Raw genomic sequence first — 13,857 nt, forward strand, 5'->3', positions numbered from 1 at the left:
TAGAACACCCATTATTTAGATGACAGTTACAAGATACACTCTTAAAGTATCTTTAAAGAGAAAAGTACTGTAATCTTGGGTTAAACTGGGATTAATTTTTACTCAGTGACATTGTATTTAAATCATTACCTGAACATGACCATCAAATGAATTAATCAATTAACCTGATATTTATTCTATCTAATTTGTCAATTAAATAATGCAGACTTTTTTCCTTTTAAAAATATGTTAACAGAGTAATGAGATCACTTAAAAGCAGTGAGGAAGCAAGTTCACAAATACTGCATATAATCTCTGTTCGTCTGTGGTAGACATGGTAGAGTCCTAGAATAGAATCAAAGAACCATAGAGTTGGAAAGGATGTTCTGGCCATTGAGTCCAAGCCCCTGGTCAAGGCAAGATCTCCAGCTACAACATCCCCAGCAGGTAGCTGCCCAGAGTCTTTTTCAAGAGTTAAAAGAATACCTTTCACAGCTCTATACATTTTCTCATAAGATTGACCAAGCAGATCAATATAATTGATCAATGATGACATCTAATCAGTCACAGCTTGAAAATGGTGTACACATTTTCATGCTTCAAAGTCTCTACCACCTGTATTTTTTGTGAGTAGAACTTTGCAATGCAAAATCCGTGCAAATTTTTTGAAAGAGATGGCAAGATGGTGATCTGAAGAAGTCTCACACAACTGACGTAACATATTGTTCCATAAGATATCTTGTGTTTGTAAAATAATTCCAGTAAAACACTGAAATATATATTGGTGACCACTCTCCACATGTCAATCTTTCACTGCAATAATCAATAATACATTGGTCAAATACAACTGCACTCCTTTTTGTGCCACTTCCTACCTGCGCAGAGTAGAAAAGATGTGCAGGGGAGATTTCACTTTCTTCTCTGACAGTTTTTTGTTGTGCGTACTGTTTAATTTTTCTTTGCCATTTTTCCATTGCTGTGTAACAAATGTTTGCATGATTCTGCAGATTAAAATAACAACAGAGACATAGTGAGCCTTGTTTTCAAAATCCCAGTCTGTAGAGAGGATAAAACTCTCAGAGACCAATTTTTGATACCATATATCATTTTTTAAAAAAGTTCAGCTCATTTTGACCATTCTTTCAAAAATATTTCTTGTTTTGCTTGCCTAGTACTGAGTATTCTGGATTACATCTGGGCTCAGCCATAGCCTTCAAGAAAGTGAAACTCATTTTAACATTCTGTCCAAATAATTCTTAGCATGTTAGCAAACGGAGAAAAGACATCTTGTAGGTCAATTCAATTCTGAGGGGAGGGGTGATACAAACATAAATGCAAAATAATTACATGTTATCTGCATGTCACCTACCATTCTTTTTAGAGATACTACAATTTCTATACTGAGGAAATGGTTTACAACAGGAGGGTTCACACTATTTCTCTCATGTATTCATAAATGCAGGGATCTGACCATGGTATGTGAAATGGATGCAATACCTCTCCTTCTGCCATTAGTCTGTCAGCATGTTAAAGAAAATGTAAGACTCTTCCATCCTGAACACTTTTTGGATTTTCAGAATTTTGATATCCTCATGAGCCACTCCATCTGTGAAGACTGTAATAGTCCATTACACTAGCATATGTCACCAACATGGACCTATCAGGATTCCAATGGATAGGGTTCAATCTATTACACTGTCCTAAGGCACTTTTTGGAGAAATGTGTACCAATCCAGGGGGATGGCAGAGAACACTATTTCTGACATGGGAAAAAGCTGAATACAAAGGAGCTCAAGAGCTGGGAAAGTAGCATTCCCTTCTGACATATGATTTCATTGTTTTTTCTACCACCATCACAGAACTTTGCAATTACTCTATCACATTTCCTTTTGCAACTATCACCAACTTCAGTTCTATTATTCTGGTAAAGGGGATTAAGGTCTTTTTTATTAAAAAAAAAGGACTAAAACCTTTTTGTTCAGGCATGCCTTTAAAGAAGAAAGTTTTTATGGTTTTAAAGATCAAGTCAGGGAAGCTGTCATCTTTAGCTTTGAATATGCTTTTATGGGTTTTATGGGCCGGGCTTTACCACAGCAGGTAAATCACCAGCAATAATAAGATCTACCAACCGAAAGTTTGCTAGTTCAAAGCCCCGGGTTGGCATGAGCTGCCAACTAAGCAGCTTGTTTCAGGAACTGCTAAAACAAGCGGGGAAGGTATTTTACAACACCATAAAGAAAAAAGATCAGAAAATGCCCAGTGACCAAAAGGAAGGAGGAAGTCCTGATGGCTCTTCATTATAGATGATGGAGTGACAGCACAAACTTGTGGCTGGATTCGATCACAACCTTCCAAGACGCCAAAAAGCTAGATGTCAACACAACATACCTCCTTTCTGTTCTGTCTGTCTCTGTATTACCTATCCAAAATGGCATTGAATGTTTGCTGTGTTTGTGTACTGTGATCCGCCCTAAGTTCCCTTGAGGAGATAGGGTGGAATATAAATAAAGTGTTGTTGTTGTTGGTATTATTATTAACTGTGATTTTAAAAATACCGTTGTTGTTTAATTCTTTTTTAATGTTTCTATATTTGTAGAGTTTAAATTGTATTGAAATACTTTTCATGTAAGCCACTTTGAGTCTCCTTTTGGGGAAAAAAAGTATAAACAAACATAACAACAAATTGTTTGCTTACACATCAAGAGTAAACAAAGTAGCAGAAAAGCCCATTAAAAGTGCAATCCAAAGGAAACAAAATAATGCCTACTAACTTGAACAACATGTCAAAAACAACACAGTCACAACTGCCCTGAGCTAAACAAAAATGCTTGTATTTAAGCTGGAGTGCTCAACAACACCATAGGCCATACCAACTGCATTTTCCACCATACCACCCCAAACTCAACAGGTCCCTTTTCAGAAAACTAGAATTGTTGGGCCTCTATTTGTCAAAGACTGATACTTAGGGCCCTCAAAAGTTGCCCTCTTCCAATATAGTAAATAGAAGAACTGCGCTACTTCAAGGTTTCTGAAAGAACAGTTGTCCAATTTTTGTGTGTATTAAGAAGAGCTTAAGCCTCAAGAAGAACTGTAAAAGGGCTTGGTAGACCCCACACAACTGCACTACTTTCCAGTCTAATTTAAAGCCCAGGAAAACAGGAATTGTTTTTGCTTTGTCCAAATGACAGCAATGACGGCCACGAGTGAGTATCTCTGAGAAGCATATTCTAAGGGTGAGGAGCCACCTGACAGGCTTTAGATAATCAATGAGCAAAGCAACGAGCAAAGCAACAACAGTAATGTGGATGATATGAGACTACAAGCAGTCCCTGGGCTACGGACATCATAGATTCCCTAAGTTTATTTTTACTTTGAATGTGTATGTAAGTCAGAACAGTTACATTTTTTAGATGTCACTCCAGTCATTTTTTTAAATGAATAGCAAAGGAAAGGGTTAACACCTCTGTAATATTTGTTTTGCTGTCTGTGTCCCAATTCAGAAGATTTCACTTCACTCACTGTCTCTGTGAGAACAGGATTCTGAAAATTTTAGGTTGTCATGGAAACAGGGATTAGTGGTAAAGCTTCAGTGGTAACACCTTTTTTTCCCATGCTAACTCTTACAGGAGCTAATTTCCCTTCCCAGGGGTTGATTTCCTCTCACTTCCTGTTTTCTCTCCCCCTTTTTGTAACTAGGACTCATATGTAAGTCAGATGTTTGTAACTCAGGGGCTTCCTGTACACACATTGGGATTCAAAAGGTGCTGCCTTCTGCCCATGAACTACACTTTGCCCATCTCTGTTTTACAATAGTAAACACATACGCAACAGAGTATTCCATTTTGGTATAACTCACTTCTTCAACTGATGCCCCAGTCCAAATCTTTCCTTTGTAGAGATCTGAAATACATCAACGGTGGGCACTGTAGAACAGAAGATATTATTGAAACAAACAAGTCAGTCTACATCTTTTAAAAGCCATCACTGCATATTATTGCAGCAGGGGAGCCAGGGTTGACTCCCATTATATCTAATGTCAATAACATACTGGGAAAATGCTTGACTTTGTGATAAACAATTGAGCAAAGAAATGCCCTTGGGTTGCACAATGGAGAATGTGAATATAAGTAGATAGCATGTTTTCCAAGGGTCCATTTTGATAGAAGAAATGCTGCCGGGTAAAGTTCATGAAACCTGGTACAAGTGACAGTTAGGAATAATCTTCTCTTGGTTTACTCTGGAGTTTGATTGGTTAAAATGAGCTAATTTGCACTCAATTCGCATAGGGATTGAATTTCTATGGTAACCAGCCTCATGGTTACTTAGATTTATGCTATCTTTGGTGTATGCAATAATTTCTCTTAATGAAAGGACTAGTATAACCAGTCTCTGTGTATTCTGTCTACTATTGTATAAAGAAGTGAAACTCTGGTATATGTATGTGTGTGTGTGTGTATGTATGTGTGTGTGAGAGAGAGAGGGGGGGGGAGAGAGGAGGAGGAGGAGGAGAGAAGATAAGAGAAGAGGAGAGGAGAGGAGAGGAGAGAAGGTGGGAGATATGATTTCACTAATCACAATGCTAAGGACCAACTGTAGTACTAGGAGCCCCTGGTGTGAAATGGGTTAAATCTTTTTATCAGCTGGACTGAAGATCAACAGGTCAGAAGTTCGAATCCGGGGAGAGCATGGATGAGCTCCCTCTATCAGCTCCAGCTCCCCATGCGAGGACATGAGAGAAGCCTCCCACAAGAATGGTAAAACATCAAAACATCTGGGTTTCCCCTTGTAGACTGCTCATTCTCTCACACCAGAAGAGATTTGGAGTTTCCAAGTCGCTCCTGACATGGAAAAAAAAACCCTGTGGTACTCAAATCCCCACAGTAAATCTAACAAGCTCTTCACTGGTTACATTTCTACTATGCTTCCATATAAGGCTGTTTTTTCTAGGTCTTAAATCCCAACAATAGATAACATTGACCAGGCTCTGATAATAAATAAATTTAAACAGTATAGAGAATGAAGGAAGGAAAATTAAATACAACATGAGATGATATGTGGATGTGTGTGCATTTATATTCTTCAGCATACAACAATTGGAGCTAAGTCCAGGCAAGACAAAGGTGCTCCTGCGGAGTCAAAAGGTAGATCAAGAAACTGAGATACGGAGGTTGCACACCCTAAAGGCTCAGGTCCTCAGCTTGGATTCTCCTGGATTCAGCCCTAAAACTGGATACTCTGGTTAAAGCTAATGCAACTGTGTTCATTCTTTGAGACAACTGAATTGTCCGCAGTGACACATCCCTTAGGGTGCATCTACACTGTACATTTAATTGTAATGGCTCAATGAGATGGAATCCTGGGATTTGCAGCTTAGTGAGGCACCAGCACTCTTTGGCAGAGAAAGCTAAAGACCTTGTAAAACTAAACCCCCTTGATTCCATAACATCGAGTCATTGTGGTTAATCTATCAAGCTGCATTCAATCTTCAGTGTAGATGCACCCTAAGGGCAGTTGTATGCTGACCACTGAAGTGGCATCAATCTGGCATCCAATGTAAATCCCACCGGATCAACAATTCTAAATTTGGAATTATGCCCATGCCAGCAGCACATTTTTGTATGCCTGCTTTTTTCTTATAATACCAGTTATTTCTTATAATACAAATGTTATTCAAATCTTACATGATCACATAGAGAAATGCTCCTATTCACAAGGAGATTAGCCAAGGACCTAATGTAACTGTTGATGAAATGTGAGAATGAAAATATCAGAGAGGATAGAAAGAGATCAGAATATCCAAAACACAAGAGTGTAATTTAGAAAACAGGACATCTGAAGAAGATAAGTAATGTTAAAATCTGATGAAAGATGCCTTGTTCCATATTTATTAGGATAAAGGCAAAACTGAAAGAATGTTAAGCCTTAAGGAACAGAAAAAATAACAGACGTTAGATAGTAGGATTTCAGGAAAAGGGAAAAGTGAGAGGGCAGAGAAATAGAGAAGATAAATGGAAAATCACAGATGTTCTGATCTGAAAAAAGCAGTAGCTGTTTAGTCATCGGCAGTTTGCAGTTAAGAAAACATTTGTTTAAAGAATGAGCTGCAAATTATTAACAGATGATCAGAAGTTTGATATGGCAGCATAAATGAAATTTTGACCAATGGAACCGTTAGAAGATTAAAGTGTTACATGAGCTTATGTTAAAAATAAACATTTATCTTTATTTTAAAGACACTACTATATGAACATGTATTTCAGATTCACATTATCTGTGCAATCAATTCGTTATGTTATAGTAATTTTAAACAATGCTTTTTGCCCATACGGAAAGCAGCAGAAACAAAAACAAACAAAACCAAAATCCCAAGCAAATAAAAACCCACAACATAATTTGTATATGCAAGTTATATGCTAAAGTTATTTTTTGGAAGACAGTAGAAATGACAACTTCAGAGATTTGAAATACTCAACTACTGTTTGATGCAACATAATATGTTCTTTCATGTTCTTAAGATTATTATAGGATGTGACAATTATTTTAGATCAGTGCAACTTATTTCCTTATTTTAACCACAATTTACAAACTTCCCTCCCCTCAATAAAGTTAATTTCAAGAAGAAATGAACTGGGATAAGACTATCTAAAGTCATGACTGGTTGTACAGCAAATTTCTGTCAGAAAGAAATCATAATATAACATAGTTCAATTAGCCTAAGAATTCTTATTAAATTTCACCAGGATTCAAATCCAAATACTAAGTCCAGGCAAAGTAGACCCACTAAACTATTTCCTGAGTAATATGTCCACTTATGAAAGCACTGATAATGCAATTAGTAAGTATATTCTTATACTAGTGGCTGGATTTACACCAGCCATGGGCAAACTTTTTTGTCTTCAGGCCACGTTATGGGCCAGGAGGGTTGGGCTGTGAGGGCAGCAGGGCACGCACTGGGTGGGATGGGCCTGGAAGAGGGAGTGAGGCTAGGAGAGGGTGGGGCAGGGCCTGGGTCATCCACAACTTGTCCTTCTGGCACAAGGGTGGGGCTGGTTGATCCATTCTTATGCCAGGAGGGAAACGAGACATGTGGTGATTGCCCTGATCCCCCCCCCCCCCGATCTTCAGGCTGTCCTCTTGGATTATGCTGGGAGGAGGGTGAGACATGTGGTGGCTGAGAGTGCTCCAGAGGGCTCTCAGCTACTGTGTGCCTTCCTCCTCTATACTTTCTGCATAAGGATGTAGCAGGCCACCACATACTTATGCCAAGAGGACAAGGAAAATGAGGAAGGCCTGAGGTAAGCACCCAGGGGGCTGCATCCGGCCTCCGGGATTTAGTTTGCCTATGCTGATTTAGACCATATCTTTCCTCTTTTCATTCTTTTTTTTTTCTTGCATTAATTTATGTCTGCAATTTTATGCATATTTGTGCAACCCCAGAATTTTTTTACTATTAATATTTTATTTGAGAGATAGGGAACTGCTTTGTGGATAAATATTCATAGGAGAAGAAAATACTGAAGAAATTATCACAGGTAGGACCTCTGTTTTTTTGTGTCTTATGTTATCTACTAGGAACTCCTTATTTATCCTATGTGGGGTTTTTTTCTATAATGAAAATATTATTTCTTATTAACAATGAGAAACTCTGCAAATATTACTTGCATTCTTACTCCAATAAGCATTACAAATGAGATTTTAGACAGACAAGTGTATTATTTTTTTTACTCACTGCTATAATTAATTAGTAGTTATAGTATGCCCTTTCCTCAGAACTATTTTGTTATCAAGAGCATATTTTTGCAGCAGAACACATCAGGTTCATGTCAATTTCTTCTTTCCTTTCATATTCCATGATGCTACAACATGAAAGGAATTTTCCTTCCCTTATAAGTTAATGAAGAAGTTCAAAATATAAAGCAAGTTGGCGTCATAAGAGTGGAATGGCAGTGGAAACAATTACTTAGAATTGTGGTAGAGTCTCCTTTGGAGATCTTCAAAAAGAGGACAAGCAGCTACTTGTTGGGGATGCTTTCACTGGAAACTCTGAATTGAGTGGGAGGTTTGACTCATTGGTCTGGGAGGACCCTTACACCTTTATAATTGGAACATTGCAAAATGGGGACTGGATTTGATTTTCAAGTCATGTACCCAGTACTATCTGAATTCTTTTGAATCAGAGCTTTTTCTAGTGAGAAAACAGTCACAACTAAATTTTTCCATAAAAAGACCAGATGTCGAGTATTCCCAATTTTACCAAGCAGTACAGCCACAGGCGTGCCTCATTTGTGCCCCATATGAATTGAAAGCTGCCCTAAAATGTGCTTCAGATTCCTTTGGAAGCTAGAAGTAGTCTTTACAGGATAAACCAGATAGAAGAGATACTGGAGAATCAAAAGTTGCAATCCCCTGCCATGTAGAGTGATAATGAATACTACAAAAAATGGACAATCCATGATTTCATTTTGCCAGTAATGGATTCAAACCGTTAGTTGCCCATGCAGATTCAATAACTGAATGTTATCAATATTAACATTTGCATATTGATTACTGTTACACCCCTCTCTCTAGGAACCCCCAGTGGCGCAATGGCTTAAACCCTTGTGCTGGCAGGATTGAAGACCAACAGGTCAGGGCTTCGAATCTGGGGAGAGTGCAGGTGAGCTCCCTCTGTCAGCTCCAGCTCCCAATGCAGGGACATTTGAGAAGCCTCCTGCAAGAATGGTAAAACATCAAAACATCCAGCATCCCCTGGGCAACATCCTTGCAGATGGCCAATTCTCTCACACCAGAAGTGACTTGCAATTTCTCAAGTTGCCCCTGACACACACACACACAAACCTCTCTTTGCTAAATTGAGAATCTCTTTAGAACCCAATACTTTCTTCCCAAGAATGTAATTATTTATTGCAGTCCAATTTTCATGTAAAGACCTCATTGTAGACAATGTGTGCAGCTCTCACTAGAAAGATATGATACAGGAGAAACAGAAATGTGACTTACCGGGGCCATTTAAATATTGTGTGAGAGAACAGTGCAACCGCACAATTATAGGCTCTGTGCGGATTACGTCCCATGCCACTGCAATTTCTTCCTGAATCAAGAACACAACAGAAGCCATTAGCAATGATCATCAGGTTTAAATTCCACCACTCTCCCATTTAGGGCTGGTAAAGGGAATGGAAGTGCTCACCTAAGTTGCTGTCTAAATTGATTTGGCAAGGCATAAGTAGTAGCAGCCTCTACCTAATATTAGCACCTAGAAAGAGGTCAGTAATAAAGCACAGGCTGGAACTGAATTGACTCTGGATTCATAATTGAAAGAGCATAAAACTTTCCCATGGCAGCAATTCTATACACATCTCTGCAAACTGATGAAGTAGTTCCAAAGGGCAATGAAGCCAAACTACCATTCACCATGTTTTATTTCTCAGTGGATGAGTTGCAGAATGAGTCTCATTATTGGAAGAAACAACAACAACAACAAAACAATAATAGTATTACTACACTACTTTGACTGCTCAGGTTGAATCCATGACATCTTCAAGTACAGATGGGAAAGAAATATAAAAACCTGGGAGTTTCTGCTGCTCAACATGGAAAATGTTGAGCTAGATAAAACCAACAATTTTTCATGGCACCGTGTCCTATTTACTCTAGTGTACATGGTTCAAAATGTACTTACTCCCAAGGAAAACAAAATATTTGCTTATTCTGACATATAAGAACAAAGAATTGCAAAATTTCCACTGGATAACAGAGCCCCATCTTATCTATCATTATTTTTTGACATTACAGAACATTTGATCATGTGCAAAAAAAAAAAGAAAAGAAAAGAAAAAGAAAGAAAGAAAACAAGAACGTATTTTTACATAGAAAATGATTTTGTGCAAGATAAGTTTTCTGTGTAAAATTTTATTTTCCACAAAAATTGTATTTCAAATAACTTTTCAAAATGTTTAAAATATGAAAGTTCTTGCAACAATTTACCATTTTTTAAATTTTAGAGGTGGGAATGTTGTTGGACTCCCATGATCCCCACCAGTATCTATGATGGTGTGAGTTCTTGCTAAATGATGTCCAGAGAACCACACATGGATCATCCTTGGAGTACAGAATGTTGTCTTAATTCCAATAAATTCAGCCACTTATTTCTGGATTATATCTCAGTGTAAGTTTGAAATAAGTTACCAAAGAATTGTTGTAATATTTAATCAAGAACATTTATTGAAAAGTAGATACATGTGTAGCAAGTGTTCATCTGCTTTTATAACTGAGGAAATTTTGAAAAACAGATTATGGTATTAAAGGAGGGTGCCGTTTAAAGTAAAATTCAAAGTCCCCCAATGCAAGTAAAGTAGCCCTTTGGCTCTTGCCTCATAGCTGTTTGCTCATCAGCTCATCTCAGTGGTTGTACTAATCAGCTCTCCACTAATTCAACTATCTTCCAATTTCATAGTCAGCTCTGGGATTAGTTTAATTAGAGCACAGCTTATGTCTACAATTTTAAACTTGCAAGATATGAATTATAATGCAGTTATTGTTTTGTTCCCATAAATTGCCATGGACTCTGCCCATTAAGTATACTTTTCTATATGTAAAATTAAAAAGTCTTCCATACATGCATGAGAACAAGGGGAATACTTTGGAAAGGAGAAGATATATAGGCATTCATGTTAGATAAAGCTATTCATAACAAAGAGCTTGGATAGATATTATAGTTCATACAAAAGAGCTTGGACAGATATAACAAAGACTGACAACTTACTGAAGACATGGTCTATAGAAGTATTTAATAGAAGAAAAAGAAAGGTGTTTTCTTTTATTCTCCCCTTTTCTCTGAAGCCTCTTATGCTCTCTACCATGAAGTTCTGGAAGGCTTCCAACTGTGGAACATATTTTTGGGTTTAGGGTGAGCAAAGGAGGCTTCAGGGGAAAAGCTGTAGAAAAATATATTCCCTTCCCTTTCAATTAGCATAGGACTCTGTTGGATCAAACCCCCTTCTGTGAAAGGAGAGGAACAATTTGATTTCACAATTGGATACCATCTTGCAGATGTTTCTGCAAATAAAGCAACCATAAACATATTCCACAGAAGCTTCTGAAGGTCAAAAAAGAAGGAAAATGCCAGTGGGTGCCCAACTACAAATTAAGACATTTATTAATGTTCTTTATATTACCATGCAATTAGATTACTTACATCAAGAAAGCTAACATCAATATGCAGATCAATATCTACATCATCAATGGCTCCATATTCCCTGAAAGAACAGAACAGCATATTGGATTTATTGTTAATACTCTTGACCTTCTAAAAGAAATGCAATACTATTAGCCAATTGAACTATTTTAAACAAGAAGAAATTCAACTATGGTCAGGATGATATAAGTTGCACTGATGTAGGTAAGTTAACCATAGACATAAATATAGCATTTCCAAGAGCTACATTGCAAGAAGGCAGTTAGGTGTGAAGGGAAGAAGGAAGAGGCCAGTTGCAAACCACTGGTTTCTTCCAATCCTTGACCCAAATGATTGTCTAAACCATCATTCTGAAATTGCCTCAGCTGTGTGGACTCCCCAGGAGCCAAGAATTCAAACAGGCAGCTTAGAATCGAAAGGGGCTCATTCACACCACACAATTGTATTACTATGGAATTGCATGTCATGTTTAGTAACTTTGAAGACTAGCTATCACCTCTCCTTTGCAAAGGAGTGCTGAGAAACAAAATATCCAGTGGAGAAATGGAACAAGATTCTATGAGGTTGCTTTGTGGTGTAAAGAATGATCCAATATCTCTTTTTACAAGTTGTTCCTTGGAAATACAACAGTATTCATGCAGAGATCTACTCCTTCTCATAACTATTGCAACAACTGATCAGATTCTCAGGGTTGTGTAGATCCAGGGACTTCCCATGTCAACACCAGGCTATTTGCCTCTATCCTCTTTCCATATTCATGTAGTTAGGTCAGAGGGGCTTTCTGCTGCATTGACTTTCAATGCAATGTTCATCTCTGACCTAAAACCAAGTGCTACTTTCAAGTAGAATAGACCTATTCAGTCAAGTACATTTAAATAATTGCTGACTTGCTATTTGGGAACTGATTCAATATGTCTGCTCTAGTTGGAGCTAGCAATTGAATGTAAACATACAGCTTTCCTTGCTCATGATTGTCTGCCTCTTTTGACAACCAGATACCTTTCATAGATGTATGAGCAGTGTAATAGACTGGACCATGTATCAATCTATCCCAACATCTAATATTTCATAATTACTGCCAAACACGTTTAAAAGCTTGAAACCAAGTTATGGAAACAATTTTGTCTCTTTCTAGAAGCTAGTAGTCAGTACTAAATTGCCTCTTAGTATGGAGGTTCAGCAGGCATCATATATAGTAGTATTTGACAGGAAGTCTACATATTTATAATGGTTTCATATCACTTTAAATGCCATGACTACTGCCAATGAATTCAAGAATTTATTATTTGACAAGCTTCTCAGAATTCTTTACTAAAGATCTATAGTACTCTAGTTCACAGATGTGAACCAGAGTTTTCTATCAGAAAATTCTCAGTAGCTCAGCAAAATACAAATCTAATGGTTCCATACAGCAATTATAACTAACTACATGAGCACAGTCTACCCACACTCATATCCTCCATACATTTCTAAGCCTTCATTAAAGGTTTTTAGACAAGAAAGAACCAACCACATACTGTGTCAATGAGCTCCATAAAAATAATCATGTGTCATTTGTTTAGTATGCCCAGGGTGTATGGTCAATTAATTTCACTAAATGATCCTGAATTCTAGCATCACTTATGAGAAGGGGAAAATCTCTGCCTCTGTCCAATATCTCTATCTAATTCATAATGAGAAACTTCTGTCTTGTGCACCTTAGGTGTTTCCATTTCCTCAAATTAAAAGTTCCCAAGCCCTTCAATCTATAAGTTAGCAACCTTCAGCAGTAATGCCATAGCTTAAGTTCAAAATCCCTTCCTGAAAGTCCCAGTTCCAAACTTGGGTAAGAAACATTTGTCCCTCACGTGGCATCCAACTGGGTGGAGAATGACAGGGTTTCTCTGAAGGATGTATAGAGATAGAAAGGGATGGAAGGCAGGGAGAAAGAGAAAATGAATGTATCAGAAAGAGGAGGGGAAGAGAAACCATGGAGCTGTCCAAAATCAGTGAAGGGGGAGAGATATAAGAGAGAAATTGTGATCATGTCAATAACCATTTATGGCTTCAGTTCCACTCAACATACGCATAGTCCACCCAATACATTTATTGTTCAGGAAATGTGACAATCAGTAGAAAATAGAAAGGTTCTCCACCTTTCTTTTAATCTTTACTATTTCACCAAATGAGGACTGTGAATGTAATTTTTTTTAAAAAAAACAACAACAAAAAACCAAAACCAGAAATATGAAAAATTCTGCTGGGTTGAAAGGGAAGTGAATGGAAAAGGAATTGTGGTGTCAAGAGTAAGGACCCCATTGCCAGACCATCATGAGTTCCCTGATGGTGGAAATGGACACATTGTTCAGTCTAATGTCAATATGGAGATCCTCCAATCTCCCAGGCTGTATTACTTCCAAGGACCATGGTTACACTGCACATTCTGAAACAATTAAAACTGTGGGCTGTGAATTTTCAGCAAAAATAATTACAAAATACATTTAATAGTGCTTATATTGTGATTATTTTCTTTAAAAAAAAACACTACAATAGATCTTTAGCATTTACTCAGGTTCTCATTGTATAAACTGGTGGAGAATAGTAACAGCAGGTATTCAGTTTCATTTCCATTACTCTCTCCTTCCATCTTTCAGTCAGTCTACAAATATCTAAGTGCGACATATACGTATAAGCAATATAAA

General features: G+C 37.6%; 1 protein-coding gene across 2 annotated transcripts in view; it reads right to left on the reverse strand.

The window, feature by feature from the left end:
• The window catches only part of PARP8 (poly(ADP-ribose) polymerase family member 8), a 204,734-nt gene that overhangs the window by 37,317 nt on the left and 153,560 nt on the right, over positions 1 to 13,857 (reverse strand). For both annotated transcript variants that reach the window (XM_060761469.2, XM_060761468.2), the window contains exons 8-11: positions 11,177 to 11,237; positions 8,980 to 9,070; positions 3,836 to 3,902; positions 855 to 980 (exon numbers count right to left, since the gene is read on the reverse strand). In XM_060761469.2, the coding sequence (XP_060617452.1) occupies positions 855 to 980; positions 3,836 to 3,902; positions 8,980 to 9,070; positions 11,177 to 11,237 (345 nt within the window). The remainder of the gene's footprint in view (positions 1 to 854; positions 981 to 3,835; positions 3,903 to 8,979; positions 9,071 to 11,176; positions 11,238 to 13,857) is intronic.

Source organism: Anolis sagrei, chromosome 2 (genome assembly GCF_037176765.1).
Source record: "Anolis sagrei isolate rAnoSag1 chromosome 2, rAnoSag1.mat, whole genome shotgun sequence".
Classification (NCBI taxonomy): domain Eukaryota; kingdom Metazoa; phylum Chordata; class Lepidosauria; order Squamata; family Dactyloidae; genus Anolis; species Anolis sagrei.